Here is a 12,386-nt window from a genome sequence, read left to right as displayed (position 1 = left end):
TACGCAGATGTAATACTACTAACTTCTAGCAAGTTTTACCTTAAGGGCTATTTGTGAAGAAAACTCGGGAAAGGGTGCAGGACAGTTATCAGAATTTGTGTTTTATAAATGAGGTAGATGTCATTCATCAGCAACTAATCACACTGGGATGTGAGCCCAGAGCTCACCGCAGGCAGCGCACCAGGTATGCTAGTGCACCCCAAATGCAGCGGCTCCGCCCTGGAAGTAAATGTTTCCATTTAGCAGGAGAAAACCCATACACATCAACACAAACTGGTACTTGACAGGAAACTTATCTTAAAACAAAATGTTGTCTACAAATCACAGGAGCCCCCAAATCTCACTTTAATAGTTACGTTAACAATCATCATTTATCTTAATTTAACAGTGGCGGAAGGTCTAGTTCCACACACCGGAAAACACTAATGGCCGGGGCGCCTTCCTTTCGGGAGCTGCGAGTTACCCCCGCACCCGCACATCCCGAGGGCCCCGCGGCCACTTCCCCCGCCCCGCAGCCTTTGCCGGTGACCCTACTGAACATGTCCGCTCTCTGAGACCGTCCCAGCGCCACCGTCTTCATTTCCTTCCGAGCGCTCTCGTGCACCCCCTCCCTTCTACACATGGTCACAGTCTTCATCTTCTCTTTAACCTCCTCGAACGGACCGAAAGCTCTGTGGGGGGACGCTCCTTTGTGACCCGCAGGGCCAGTGTCCACAGGGGACAGCTGGTAACTCCCACCAAGTGCTCCAAACCTACCAGGAGGAACCCCGGAATCCCGATGTTGGAGCGCCGCTTCCCTTCTGCTATGACCCTGCACAGCTCCCTCTCGCTTCCACGTGCTCACAGATACTTGCGGGGTAAGGTCTGAGACCCAGGGGCGCAGTCTACTGAGGGGCTTAGGGTGTCTGTGAAACGGCCCAAGTTCCTTTAAGGGCCGACCCTGAAACACTATAATGGGCATTTGATGACATAAAAGCCGAGTAATAAATAGAGACTCGAGCCTGGAGAAGGGAAGAGCAAAAACTCACAGATTAGAAGAATTTAAGTAACATACCAACCAACTAAAATAAACAGATTTTACCTGGAACCCAGTGTGACCAAACACACTGTCCTGACATATTCAGAGAAATATGAACACTGACTGGCTGTCTATTGATAATATAATAATGGTAGTTTGACCATAATCTTTTAAAGGTAAACGTGGAAACAGTTACGGATGAAAAGAAAATGAAAGGATTCTCGGGATCTGCCTCTCAACAGTCTCGGAGGGAGGAAGCGAGTGGAGGAGACAGGAGCGGGCAGCAGCCGGTGTCACTGAGCTGAGCGGAGGGTCAGTGTGGGCTGCCTGCAATACGATCTCTTTCATAGGCGCTTAATAAAAAGCGACAAAAACCTCAGGGAAACGTGACTGCCTTCCCAGTGCGCCCCCCTCCCCGGAGCTCCCGTTGCTGCTTAACGACAGAGCGCCTCTGCTGTGCCTGAGAGACACCCCTGTCCACGCGAGCGTCACCTGGACAGGCCACAACGCATGGGCACCGCTGCCAGCACACCGCAGGGGGAGTCCTAAGTTGTCACTGAGCGCACCAGATTTTAGCTTCTGCCAAGTAGTACTTTTCCTTAAACACCTCCCTTTCATTCAAATAGCCTGTAAAATTTCAAACTACCCACCAACACAAGCAGACACCACACAAAAACCTAGAGGGACAGAAAGATAAAGGGATAAGAAAGGTATAAATGAGGGAAACTGAGCCACAAAAGTCCACACCTCCCACCCGAATAACAAGCGGGCTGTGGGATGGTCAAACCGTTGTCAGGGACGTTACCAGGGAAGTCCCCCAGCCCGAGGCCACAGGAGCCACCCCTGCTGCGGTCCTCTCGCTCCACCTCTGGCTCCCGGGGAGCTCAGAAAAAGCGTAAGACGCCCCTGCAGCACAGAGCACCCGGCAGGGCCTCCAGGTCAGAGAACTGGCTTTCTTGCAGTTATTTCTGGGGGAAGCTCAGTCACTTTTCAATGACAGTACAGGCATCCCCTGTTTGATCACTCAGGGAATGAGATTCAGAAACAGAAAGCACTAACTACGTTTTCCCTTCAGAGTAATTCTACCTAAAATTAACCTACGATCAAAAATTTGTTGACAGTTGCCTGGATCTTCTTGGCAACTTAAAAGGTGGAAGGGTTCTAGACTCGGCATGAGGTCACATGCACCTGGGGTTCACCTTCTTTCAGGTTAAGATACTTTAAGCATTAAAATAACTCCACATTTGTTTGACCTTTGAAACAAACAAAAAAAGGATACCGTTTGCTGGGAATCAGCAGAACTTCACAGCAGAGGAAGAGGAAGGAGCCCAAGACCTGCTGGTGCCCTTCAGTGCTGCCTGACCACCACGAGGCAGGCACCGCGCAATGGCCATTCTAACGAGGCATGCCTGCGTGACCACTAGTGACCGGCACTCTTCTCAGCCTTGGAGCAGAGGCCCTCAAGTGCAATCTTATTTAGGGCCCTGGAAGTATGCACAGTGGGAGCTTTAAACAGCTGCCCACTCCCTTCTGAGGCAAACCACCCCCCACTGGGCAGACCCTGCCTCGTGGACCTGATGCCCGAGGCCCTCGGGGCAGGACTGTGTGGCCTGTCCTAGGCCAGAAAGCCCCCGAGGGAGGGGCAGCACTGGAACACGGCTTTCGTGCCCTAGCCATCCTGCATTCCACGATGAAATTCATTATCCTCCACGTCTGTATGGTCAAGCCAGAACTGCCCTGTTCTAACACAGCCCGTCTTTTCGTTCAGGTCTTCCTGATCAGCAAATACCTTCGTCTGTCTTTACCCTGACAAATCTTCAGCCCTTTGCCCTCATAAACCACCCCAACTTCCGCAAGCTGAACTCTTCATTCTGTTATCTCAGGACGAAGTCGTCAAGGCGCATGACCCCCCCAGAAGACGAAGGAGAGCACCTTTCGGGTGACTGCATAGTGTCCTTTGAGCTCATGCAGGGCCCACTTGATGTCCTGACTGCTGAGCATTTTGAAGTCGGCCATCAGGAGGTCCGCAGCTTGGTTGAAGCAGGGCTGGTCAAGAGGAGCCAACTTAGAATAGTCAAAAAAGTCTACCTCCGGCAGCTGAAACGAGAGGGGGGCGCAGCATTAGCGGCCACACAGCGCGCTTTCCAGGGGGGCACCTGGCGGAAGGGTCGCTCACTCAGGGCAGGACAGTCTCACTCACAGCTACTCACAAGGAGGCTGCAGGCCCTGAGGGGGGACGGGCAAATGGGGGTTCAGAGGTGGAACAGCTGTCTGAGGTTTGGAGGCTACTGTGCTACTTAGAACTAGTAAAGAAGCGCAGCTGGGGGTTTGAACCCAATCTTTTAGCCATCCTCTTTCCACGAAGTGTTTTAAAAAAAATTAAATTTTCCTGCTACAGAATATGTAAAAGAGATAAGTCAAAAGAATTTGTGAAGAACAGAACGCTGGAGCAAGAGACCCCCATGAAGTGGTTCTGAACCCTGTTTTCCTTTACCACTTACACTAAGTGCTCGGTTAGACCATAAACAATGATTAAGATTTAAAAAAACAAACTGTTTATATCTTGATACAAGACTTGGTGACACAGGTGTTGTGAATTGTATATGATCTTACATCAAAACTGTGAAGAGATGCTGAAGTCTAGGCAATGATCTGCAGGGTGAATGAAGGATGTTTGGGGCAATGTATCAATGCTTTTGAGATTTTTAAAAATTGGTATTTTAAATCCTCACCTAAGGATATATTTTTTATTGACTTTACACAGAGAGAGCGACATGGACTGGTTGCCTCCCATATGCGCGCCCTGACCGGGGCGCAAACCCGCCACCTTTTGGCGTACGGGAGGCCGTTGCATTTGAGCCACCCGGCCCGGGCGCGATTCACTTTTAAATGCATCGTAATGAAATAAACTACAAGAGAAGCGCTGACGGACAGCGGGGTGGGTATGTGACGGAGTGGACAGAGCAGAACGCCAGCTTCTAACAGCGGTGCCGCTGCATATAAAGGAAATCAATGTAAGATCCTTCAACGTGACTATATGTTTAAAATTTTTCATGTTTTCAATTTTCAACATTAAAAAAACTGAGATGATACAAAGACTCCTGGATAATTCTTGGTTTATTTTAGGAGCTTACTCCGTAGGACTAAACTGTAAGAAAGCAGCTCAGCGTAGGAAATCCCACTGAAACATAAACATGCTCTGAAAGCCTCTCTTCCTGGCTAGTCTTTCACGACGGGTCCTGACAAAGCACGTTCTTCCCACAAAGACGAGAAGGAGCAGAGCGTTTCCGGGCAGGGGTGCGGAACGCGAGCCCGCGCTCACCTTCGTCTCCTCGGGGCTGGCAAGCAGGCTGCTATTGGGGTTCACGACGACGCGATCTTCTCTCTTTGGATAATCTGGGTTTTCCAGAAGGAAATTACAAAGTCTGCAAAAGTAAGTGATATGAATTTAATACTGCTTCCAAATCCCACACCTGTCCATTGCTTAAAAGCAATGTTTGAAAAATGAAGTCCCTATTACACACTGTAAGTGACCTATCAAGAAATTTAAATGTTTGGAGATCAGAAAAACAAAACAAATAAGACAAAAGACAATTACACTGAATATCTATTGTTGCTTGATAATTTGAAAAGTAACGCCCTCCGAAGCTTTTCTGTTACAGATGCGTACCCCCGTCTAACACAGTACTTCCATTCTGTAACACAGCCTCGCTCTAACAGAGAATTGGGGAAATCGCCTGTGTACCATGAAATTAGGGAAATCCCCATACAATACAGAGCGGGATAAAAGCTTTTAAGAGCAAAAGATAACTCATTTAAGAATTTTCACTGGAGTGTGTACTTGGTACCAGTTTGCTCTAAAAAGCGTAAAGAAAGGCCTAGACTCAGCCGAACAGTTAGACGTATTTCTTAAATGAAGGTCCTTGCACTGAAAGGAGCACACAGTTTAAGAGAGAACCCCAGAAGTGCTTAGCACTGTATAATAAAACTTATAAAGATCTTTTAGCTAAAAGCAAGCAATATAAAATAACAGACATTTTGCAAAAAGTATAGCACAGAAATCCAGATAACGCTGAAGGAGGTTCAGAGGATGAAGGTATCTTGTCAAACAGAAAATGCATTCGGTTGATGGAGCTTAGTAGTGATGATGAAGAAAACATTACTTAATTCATTTTAATATGTAATACCTTGATAAAAATTGCTTTAATAAGATATTTCTCGTAATTATAAAAATATAATAGTATGTTTCTCTAATTTTTGGACCCTAACCCCCTTTTTGTATTAGTTCTTTGTTTCATATAACATGGATTCGCATAACATGGGATTTGTTAGGAACCTAACCACCGTGTTACACAGCAGCCCCCTGCACTTGGGGGTCAAGGTAATAAAGTCACTGAAATTCTTATTGGTTGATGCGTACAGAACTTAAGAATTTAGATGAGCCCTGGCTAGTGTGGCTCAGTGGATTCGGCACTGGCTTACAAATCAAAATGGTTGCTGGTTCGATTCCTGGTCAAGGCACGTGCCTGGACTGCAGACCAGGTCCCCGGTTGGGGGCATGTGAGAGGCAACCAACCTCATACCAATGCTTCTCTTCCTCTTTCTCCCTCCTTTCTTCCTCTCTCTGAAAATGAGTAAATAAAATTTAAAAAAAAAAAAAGGAATTTAGATGAAAAGTATCTATTTGTCAAAAACTATATAACAAACAAGAGGTTGGAAAAAACGTGTATTCACATTCACAATTAAAATAGTTTGCTAAGAATTAATAAGTAAATGGCATATAAAAGCCCCCGTTAACCATTAACACTTCCGTAACCCTGTGGTTACATCAGTCCCTATAAGCAACCTGAGCGACACCCAGTTTATGCAGCCGCCACCTGCACGGCTGGGGGAACACGTCAGGCCTGCTCCTCCCAGCAAACCCCACAGCCTCCTCCCTCAGCACCACTGCAGGGCACAGACAGGAAGGTAACACACAGATGTATCCCCACCGAGATTTAACGAACGTTAATAGCAAGGCTCTTTGGCCTCTACCAACCAAACCAGGCACCCACGTGGCTCCTGGCAGGGTTCCAGAGTCCCCGGCCAGCTGGGGGCGGTGCGCGCAGCCCGAGTCACGTCAGCCTGGAGAGCGCTCCTCTGCTCACAGGGCAGGCGAGGCCTCGCCCACCCCATCCGCCTTCCCCGATCCTGCGGTCTTATTAGTTTGCCTCCACCCGCTCATAGGTGTCCCACCCATGATTCTCACTTGACTCCCCTTTCCCTGGGTCCCTCCTAACCAGTGTCAATCGTGGGGCCTCTACTAGTAAGACAGACACAACAGGAAAGGAGGACAAGGGCTCTTCTCCTCCCCCAAGTGTCTGGGGACCAGAAGATGGGGAGGCACACTTCCTCTGCAAGCCCCAATGGCCCTTGGCACGGCCTGACCGCAGAGGCACCCCCTGCTCCCCCCCGCTCCAGGACCAGTCAGCGCCCCGCAACACCTCTCTCACCGCTGCTTCCGGGAGCCCCGAATGCCTCCTCTCGAAGCCCCCCTCTTCCCTGTCACCAGCACTGTCTGCTGAAACACACCACCAGGAGCCCAGTGAGGGGAAAAGCCCCGAAACGGCGCTGCAGCCAAGCGGGGACAGCTTTAAAGCCACCCTCACTGACAACTCTTTGTTCCAGGACAAAGTGGTGAGCGATGTAGGTCGTACGGGCCACTGAAGGCTGACCTGAGAACGAGCCACCATTAAGAAGCCACTGACCGAGGGGACAGGCCTGCAGTTCCAAATCATTCCTTTCACACGCACACCTGCATGCACAACAGGCCGAAGGCGGGACAGCTCCTCCATTTTAAACTTGCCTGTTGATAATTTTCTGACAAGTGGGGCTCCCACGGGCCAAAAAACTGCCCAATACCAGAAGTGTGGGGAAAGGTACAAAGGCCAACTAATCTAGAGTCTTTGCTAGAATGGGCCACCCATGAACGAAGCCAGTGATTTCCAAGTGGCATGCATGGAAAATGATCTGCAGGCGCTGGAACTATACTAGCTCTTTTGTTTGACTGAAGTAACCTGTACTAAATAGTTGACAGTTGGTTAATTTCAACATCCTACTCTTCTTTACAAACTGACAACTGTTTCACCCTGGAGACTAAAAGGACGTGAAAGAGTGTAAGAGGGACGAGATGTATTTTTCATTTTGTATTCAGACACTTTCATTTAATAGGTGACCTGGCTGCAGGGCACTTTCAGCACAAATATAGGGAAAAAAATCTCTTAACATCTTGACCAAAACATAAGCAGTATCAATGCTTCAAATTAACCAAATATGCAGAATCCTATAAGATTAAAAAAAAAAAAGTCTGTATCTGACTAAAATCAGAACTCTCCTAACAGGACCAATAAATGACAGCGCTAAGTGAAACAAGCCAGTCACAGAGGACACAGACTGTGCGATTCCACTTCCACAAGGTTCCTAGGGCAGTCGATTCATAGAGACAGAAAGCAGAACTAGAATAAAAAATTTGCTAGAAGCATGGTGGTGTACTTACACATTCAAATCATAGTAATTCTTCAAATGAATTATTTCCTCAATATATCCAGTTGCTACATCTGGAAATCTTGCTTCCTGGAGAAGAATAAAAACATTATTTATATTTCATCCACTAAAACGGTTTCAAATTGCAATAAAAACCAGATGTCAAAAAGGATATAAATGACTACAAACCAGGAAAGGGCTATAAAGCAGGCTCGTATTTGGCACACGAGGTACAGATTTATCTGTCCACACAGAACAGGGACTGGAGAAAGGTCCCCACAGATCGCCTGGTCCTCTGCCCCCATTGTGCACACCCTTCATTCTCGTAATAAATGTGGAACACTCCTGCCTAAGCAAAGGGAGCCCGAAGATGAACAAAGCGCTGCCTGGTGCTCACCCGCAGGCAGCACACAACCTAGTGGCCGACGAAAACCTCTGGGGGCAGAAGGGCTAAGAGGCCGCTCAAAGGCGAAGGGCAGCGGGGCCAGGACAGGAAGCCCCGCACCCCCTTTCAGGCCAGCGCTCCCAGGTGGGACTCTGTACGGCGACGGAAATGCCCTCCTCTCCGCTTTCTCGCAGGGCAGCTGCTCGGCCCCATGTGGCTCCCAAGCACTTAAAGTGTGACTGGCGCCACTGAAAACAAAACTTTTAATTTTATTAATTATAAGACATTTATTTAAACTCAACGGTCAGATGAGGCTTCCCCCTTGGACTGTGCAGCTCTAGGTAAGTCGGCAGACCTGCTTTAAGGGGGCCTGACTTTGGAGTTGATTCGATGACATTTTAAACTCCGGGGGATTGCTGATATGACAGCACCAGGTCATCCGCGATCTACAGCTAGAATCCCAGAGGGCCTGCTGGGGTGTTAAAAATAGATGAAGAAATCCTGACTTAATTGTGATGTTTTCAGAGTTTCTCTTCCATCCTATAAATGCAGCTATATACCCCTTAGGAAAATGGAGTCCACATACACAATGTTTCTGCAACAAAAGAACACTCAGTATACTTAGTGTCTACATTTACTTAATAAAACAACACTTACTGTTTCTTTCACTAATAGTGCAACAGCTTCGTGATCTACCTCAGCAGCTCCGTGCCCCCAGAGGTTTTCCAGGTTGCGCTGAGACCCGCGTAGTGGAAAGGCTGGGCCTGGCTCTTCCTGGTCCACGGCTAACTGTTGGTCTTCCAGCTCTCCTAGGGGCTGGGCATGCTCAGGAGAAGAGGGGCCTGGAGTCCCATCCTGCTGGGGTTCTGGTCTTAGAAAGGCCGGCCGTGGAAAAGCCAGCGCTAGAGGCTCCTGCGGGAAGAACCACCGGCCCAGTTCGGGTCCAGGCTGCCGCGCCTGTGGAGCCAGCTGGTTTGCTATCTCCCGGGGATGCGGGTTCAGAGTCTGTAAGTAAGGATGCTCAAACCAGCAGTCTTCTTCGATGGCCTGGTCATCTAGAATAGCAGTCGGTTCTCCAGGGTTTGATAAAAGGTCTGTCTCGGAGTCTTCAGATGACTGGTTCTGAGAGTCCAAAGGGTCACTGTCTGGAATAAGGCGGCCACTTTTTCTCCAGATAAAGATTTTTGGCCCTGATCCAGGGTTGACAATATCATTTGCTGGTTGGTTATGACTTGGTCCAGGCTTGGGTTCTCTCTGAGTCTGGCCACTTGGATTCATGAATTCAGAAACTCCAGGAGGTCCAAGATCCAGAAATTCACCGTAGTCATCCTCAGAGTCATCCTGTGTCCCAGAATCAAACAATGAGCTATTACACACTGAAAAACAGTTGTTCTTATTTGATTTAAAGGCTGCTCTAGACTTTTTAGGCCTTTCTTCTCTCAAACTTTTGCGATCTTGCCACTGGGCAGCTGGTTTGATGAGATTGGATCGTGAGGTCTGAGGTTTACTTGTCTAAGAAAAAAATAAAATTTTAATAATAATTCAATTTCTTTCCTATGTCTATGCCTCCTTATGTACTTAAATCCAGCTTCTGAGGAAAGAAACAAAAAAACACTCTCGTCCACTAACCCTATTCTTCATACTTATTGTAACACTGAAATTTGACCATACTATACTCACTATAAAAATAAAAGTAGCCATTCATATATTAAAGTCTGAATTATAGTTTGAATTACATCACCTGAGACCTCTAAAACAGAAACTGTAAATAATAAAAAAAAGACAACAGTGAATGAATGAGAAATGTTCAAAACAGAAAAAATGTGAACCTCATTAATAATCAGCAAAGTGGAAATAAAACAATATTTTTTTCTCCCCATAAGACTAGAAAATTTTAGTTAGGTAATATGGAACTGCTGATGTAATTAGAAAAGTAATTTGGCATTATTTATTAAAATAAAAAATGTATATCCTCATGCTCTATCAATATCACTTTCTTCCTATCCATGCCCGCTCCCCTTCTGTATCTAAAGGGCACATATACAAGGAAATTCACTGCCACATTGCTTGTAATATAAAAAGCATTGGGAACATTCTAAAGTTTGTCCCCAAGAAAACAGTTAACTATCTGTTGTACAGAATACTCTCCAACTCCCCTCCCCCAAAGAGGGGTAGCTTACACCTACTGAAATGGAAAGCTCACCAAAGAAATACCATTAGTGAAGAAAATTTGCAAAACAGCATGCAGAATGATTCTGCATTTAAAAAAAAAATCAAAACATGGACATAACATAAACATTTCTAAAGGCATATATATGTGTACACACACATGCACACACACACACACAAATAAATTTAAAGAAAAATATCTGGAAGGATACATGCCAAACTGATAACAACAATTCCTCCAGAAAATCCCTGGGGAGGAAGGGGTTGGTGAAGAGCTTTTAGTTTTATCTATACCATTTCAAATTCTATAGAGAACGTAATCAGGTGTTACTTGTAAACTTAAAAAATGGAAATGGATGTCCAATTTTAAGGTAGCAGAATAAAGATGTCTCTGGCTCTTCTCTCTGCTAACACTCATCTCTGCAGGGGGCAGGATGGAGGGGACTCTGAAATGGCCATCTCTGCCAGGGGTAAGAAGTAAAGGCTAAATAGACATGGCCGCATATGTCCAAACACCCTCCTCTGCACATCCTCTGCCATAAGGAGGGGTCCTGCTAGCCTAACCCTTTCCTAACATAACTGCCTACAAAAACTGGTCCGAGAAAACTTACACATTCATATTTGAGTAACAAGACCAACCAACCCAGAAACTATAAAAAGATGCTTAACTATTAAAAAAAAAAAAAGAATGGTACATGGGTAACACATACTAGAAAATCAGAACTACACACCAGATGAAATAATGACAAAATATAAAAACAAGGGCATAAAGAGGTAATAAAATAATTATCTCTTTACTATAAATGTTTTAAGGCATGATTTGTAGAAATAAGATAATCATCAAAAGATAGGAAGGGAAGTAGAGAAGCTGGGGTCAGATTATACACTTAAAGCTGATAAATGATAAATATAAGGGCATTTGAAAGTATAAAAGTAACTACTTGAAGAACTAAAAATAAAACTATGGATAAAAACCTTTCAAATTAATCAAGAACATGTGCTTCCGCTAATAAAAAGAAAACCTCAAAGACACAAGGAATACTGTGAAAAATTATTTTCTTTCTATCTTTCTGTAGGAGAAAAGCTGTCCTTAGAACTTACACAAAAAGATAAGCAGAAAGATCGGCAGGATGCCCCTGCACGCGCCGTCCCAGGGCAGACGAGCGCCCCGGCGGCCACGACACGCGGTCAGGCTGCGGGGGGCACGCGCGGCCCCGCGGGACGGGCAGCCAGAGCGGCGCGCAGAGCTGTAGGCGCAGGGACGCGCGCACGGCTGCTAAGGGCTCGGGGCCGCCGAAGGAAGAGTCAGACCCCTGACTTGGACCAATGCCTCCTCAGGGCACGTCTAAGAAAACTCACTTCCGTCAGGATGACGTCATCATCCAGGTCCTCTTCGTCATGTTGCTGAGAAGCCGGGGTGATCACCATCGGCACTCCTTCCTCATCAGAGTCGTCGGATATGGTGATGGGTCCGTCTCTGAGACTGATCCAGTCTAAAGGCAGGCAGGCGACACTGTTACCACGAGGCGGCACGACCCCCTTCGGCCCTTCAGTTCTGTTTCGGCACGCAAGGGTCAAGTCTAAGCAAAGTTCATGGCTGCGAGGACCTCAAGTGGCACATACTTAAGCCCCAAGAGCCACGCTCCCACACTGATCTTTGCCAATAACACATTTTGGGAATCACTTGAGAAATCATGACAATTACTACGGTTAAGATTATCAACTTTTTCTTAGGCTGGAGAAATCTGAGGACAAAAATCTCAATTTCTTAAAAGTGAAATCATGGCCTCCCATTTCATCTCTAATCCTCCTAGGAAATAAAACACTGTCATTCAAGCTGATAGGTCTGAAAAAAACTTTCACTCAAAAATAGTAACACTTTTAATATTTAAAATATTAATTTTGCTCACCTGAGACCTAAACCCTAAGTATCATTTATACAAACATATTCTAGTGTTCTAACCAAACACTTACACAGCATCCATGACAGCGCGCAATTTAACTTTTCTAGTTTCTTTTCAAATATAACTATAGCTAAACTAACATCTAGATGTTGCAGCAATTCTGTTCAAGGCCCCAATTTCTTTAATTTGTATGAAAATCGATCACATTGGATGTGAATTACTGAATAACATAAATGGATATTTTTTTCCTGTCCATGGGACAATTAAAGCCAAATGGGCAATGAAGAGAAAATGCATTAATTGTCCTAGAAAAAAAGGTTTTAAAAAAATAAAAAAGGGCTTCCCATCACAAAATTTGAAATTTCTCCATTAAATCTCTAAATTCTTT

At 45.9% G+C, this 12,386-nt stretch overlaps 1 protein-coding gene across 1 annotated transcript in view; it reads right to left on the bottom strand.

Moving 5' to 3' along the window:
- The window catches only part of RNF216 (ring finger protein 216), a 73,731-nt gene that overhangs the window by 49,429 nt on the left and 11,916 nt on the right, over positions 1–12,386 (bottom strand). The window contains exons 3-7 of the mRNA XM_090290272.1: positions 11,454–11,587; positions 8,583–9,266; positions 7,554–7,630; positions 4,341–4,443; positions 2,951–3,115 (exon numbers count right to left, since the gene is read on the bottom strand). Coding sequence (XP_090146398.1) covers positions 2,951–3,115; positions 4,341–4,443; positions 7,554–7,630; positions 8,583–9,266; positions 11,454–11,587 — 1,163 coding nt within the window. The remainder of the gene's footprint in view (positions 1–2,950; positions 3,116–4,340; positions 4,444–7,553; positions 7,631–8,582; positions 9,267–11,453; positions 11,588–12,386) is intronic.

Source organism: Furipterus horrens, unplaced genomic scaffold, assembly GCF_987537825.1.
Source record: "Furipterus horrens unplaced genomic scaffold, mFurHor1.1.pri manual_scaffold_10, whole genome shotgun sequence".
In the NCBI taxonomy this organism is placed as follows: domain Eukaryota; kingdom Metazoa; phylum Chordata; class Mammalia; order Chiroptera; family Furipteridae; genus Furipterus; species Furipterus horrens.
The sequence above is the reverse complement of the archived record's forward strand: the minus strand, read 5'-3'. Positions and strand labels throughout refer to the sequence as shown.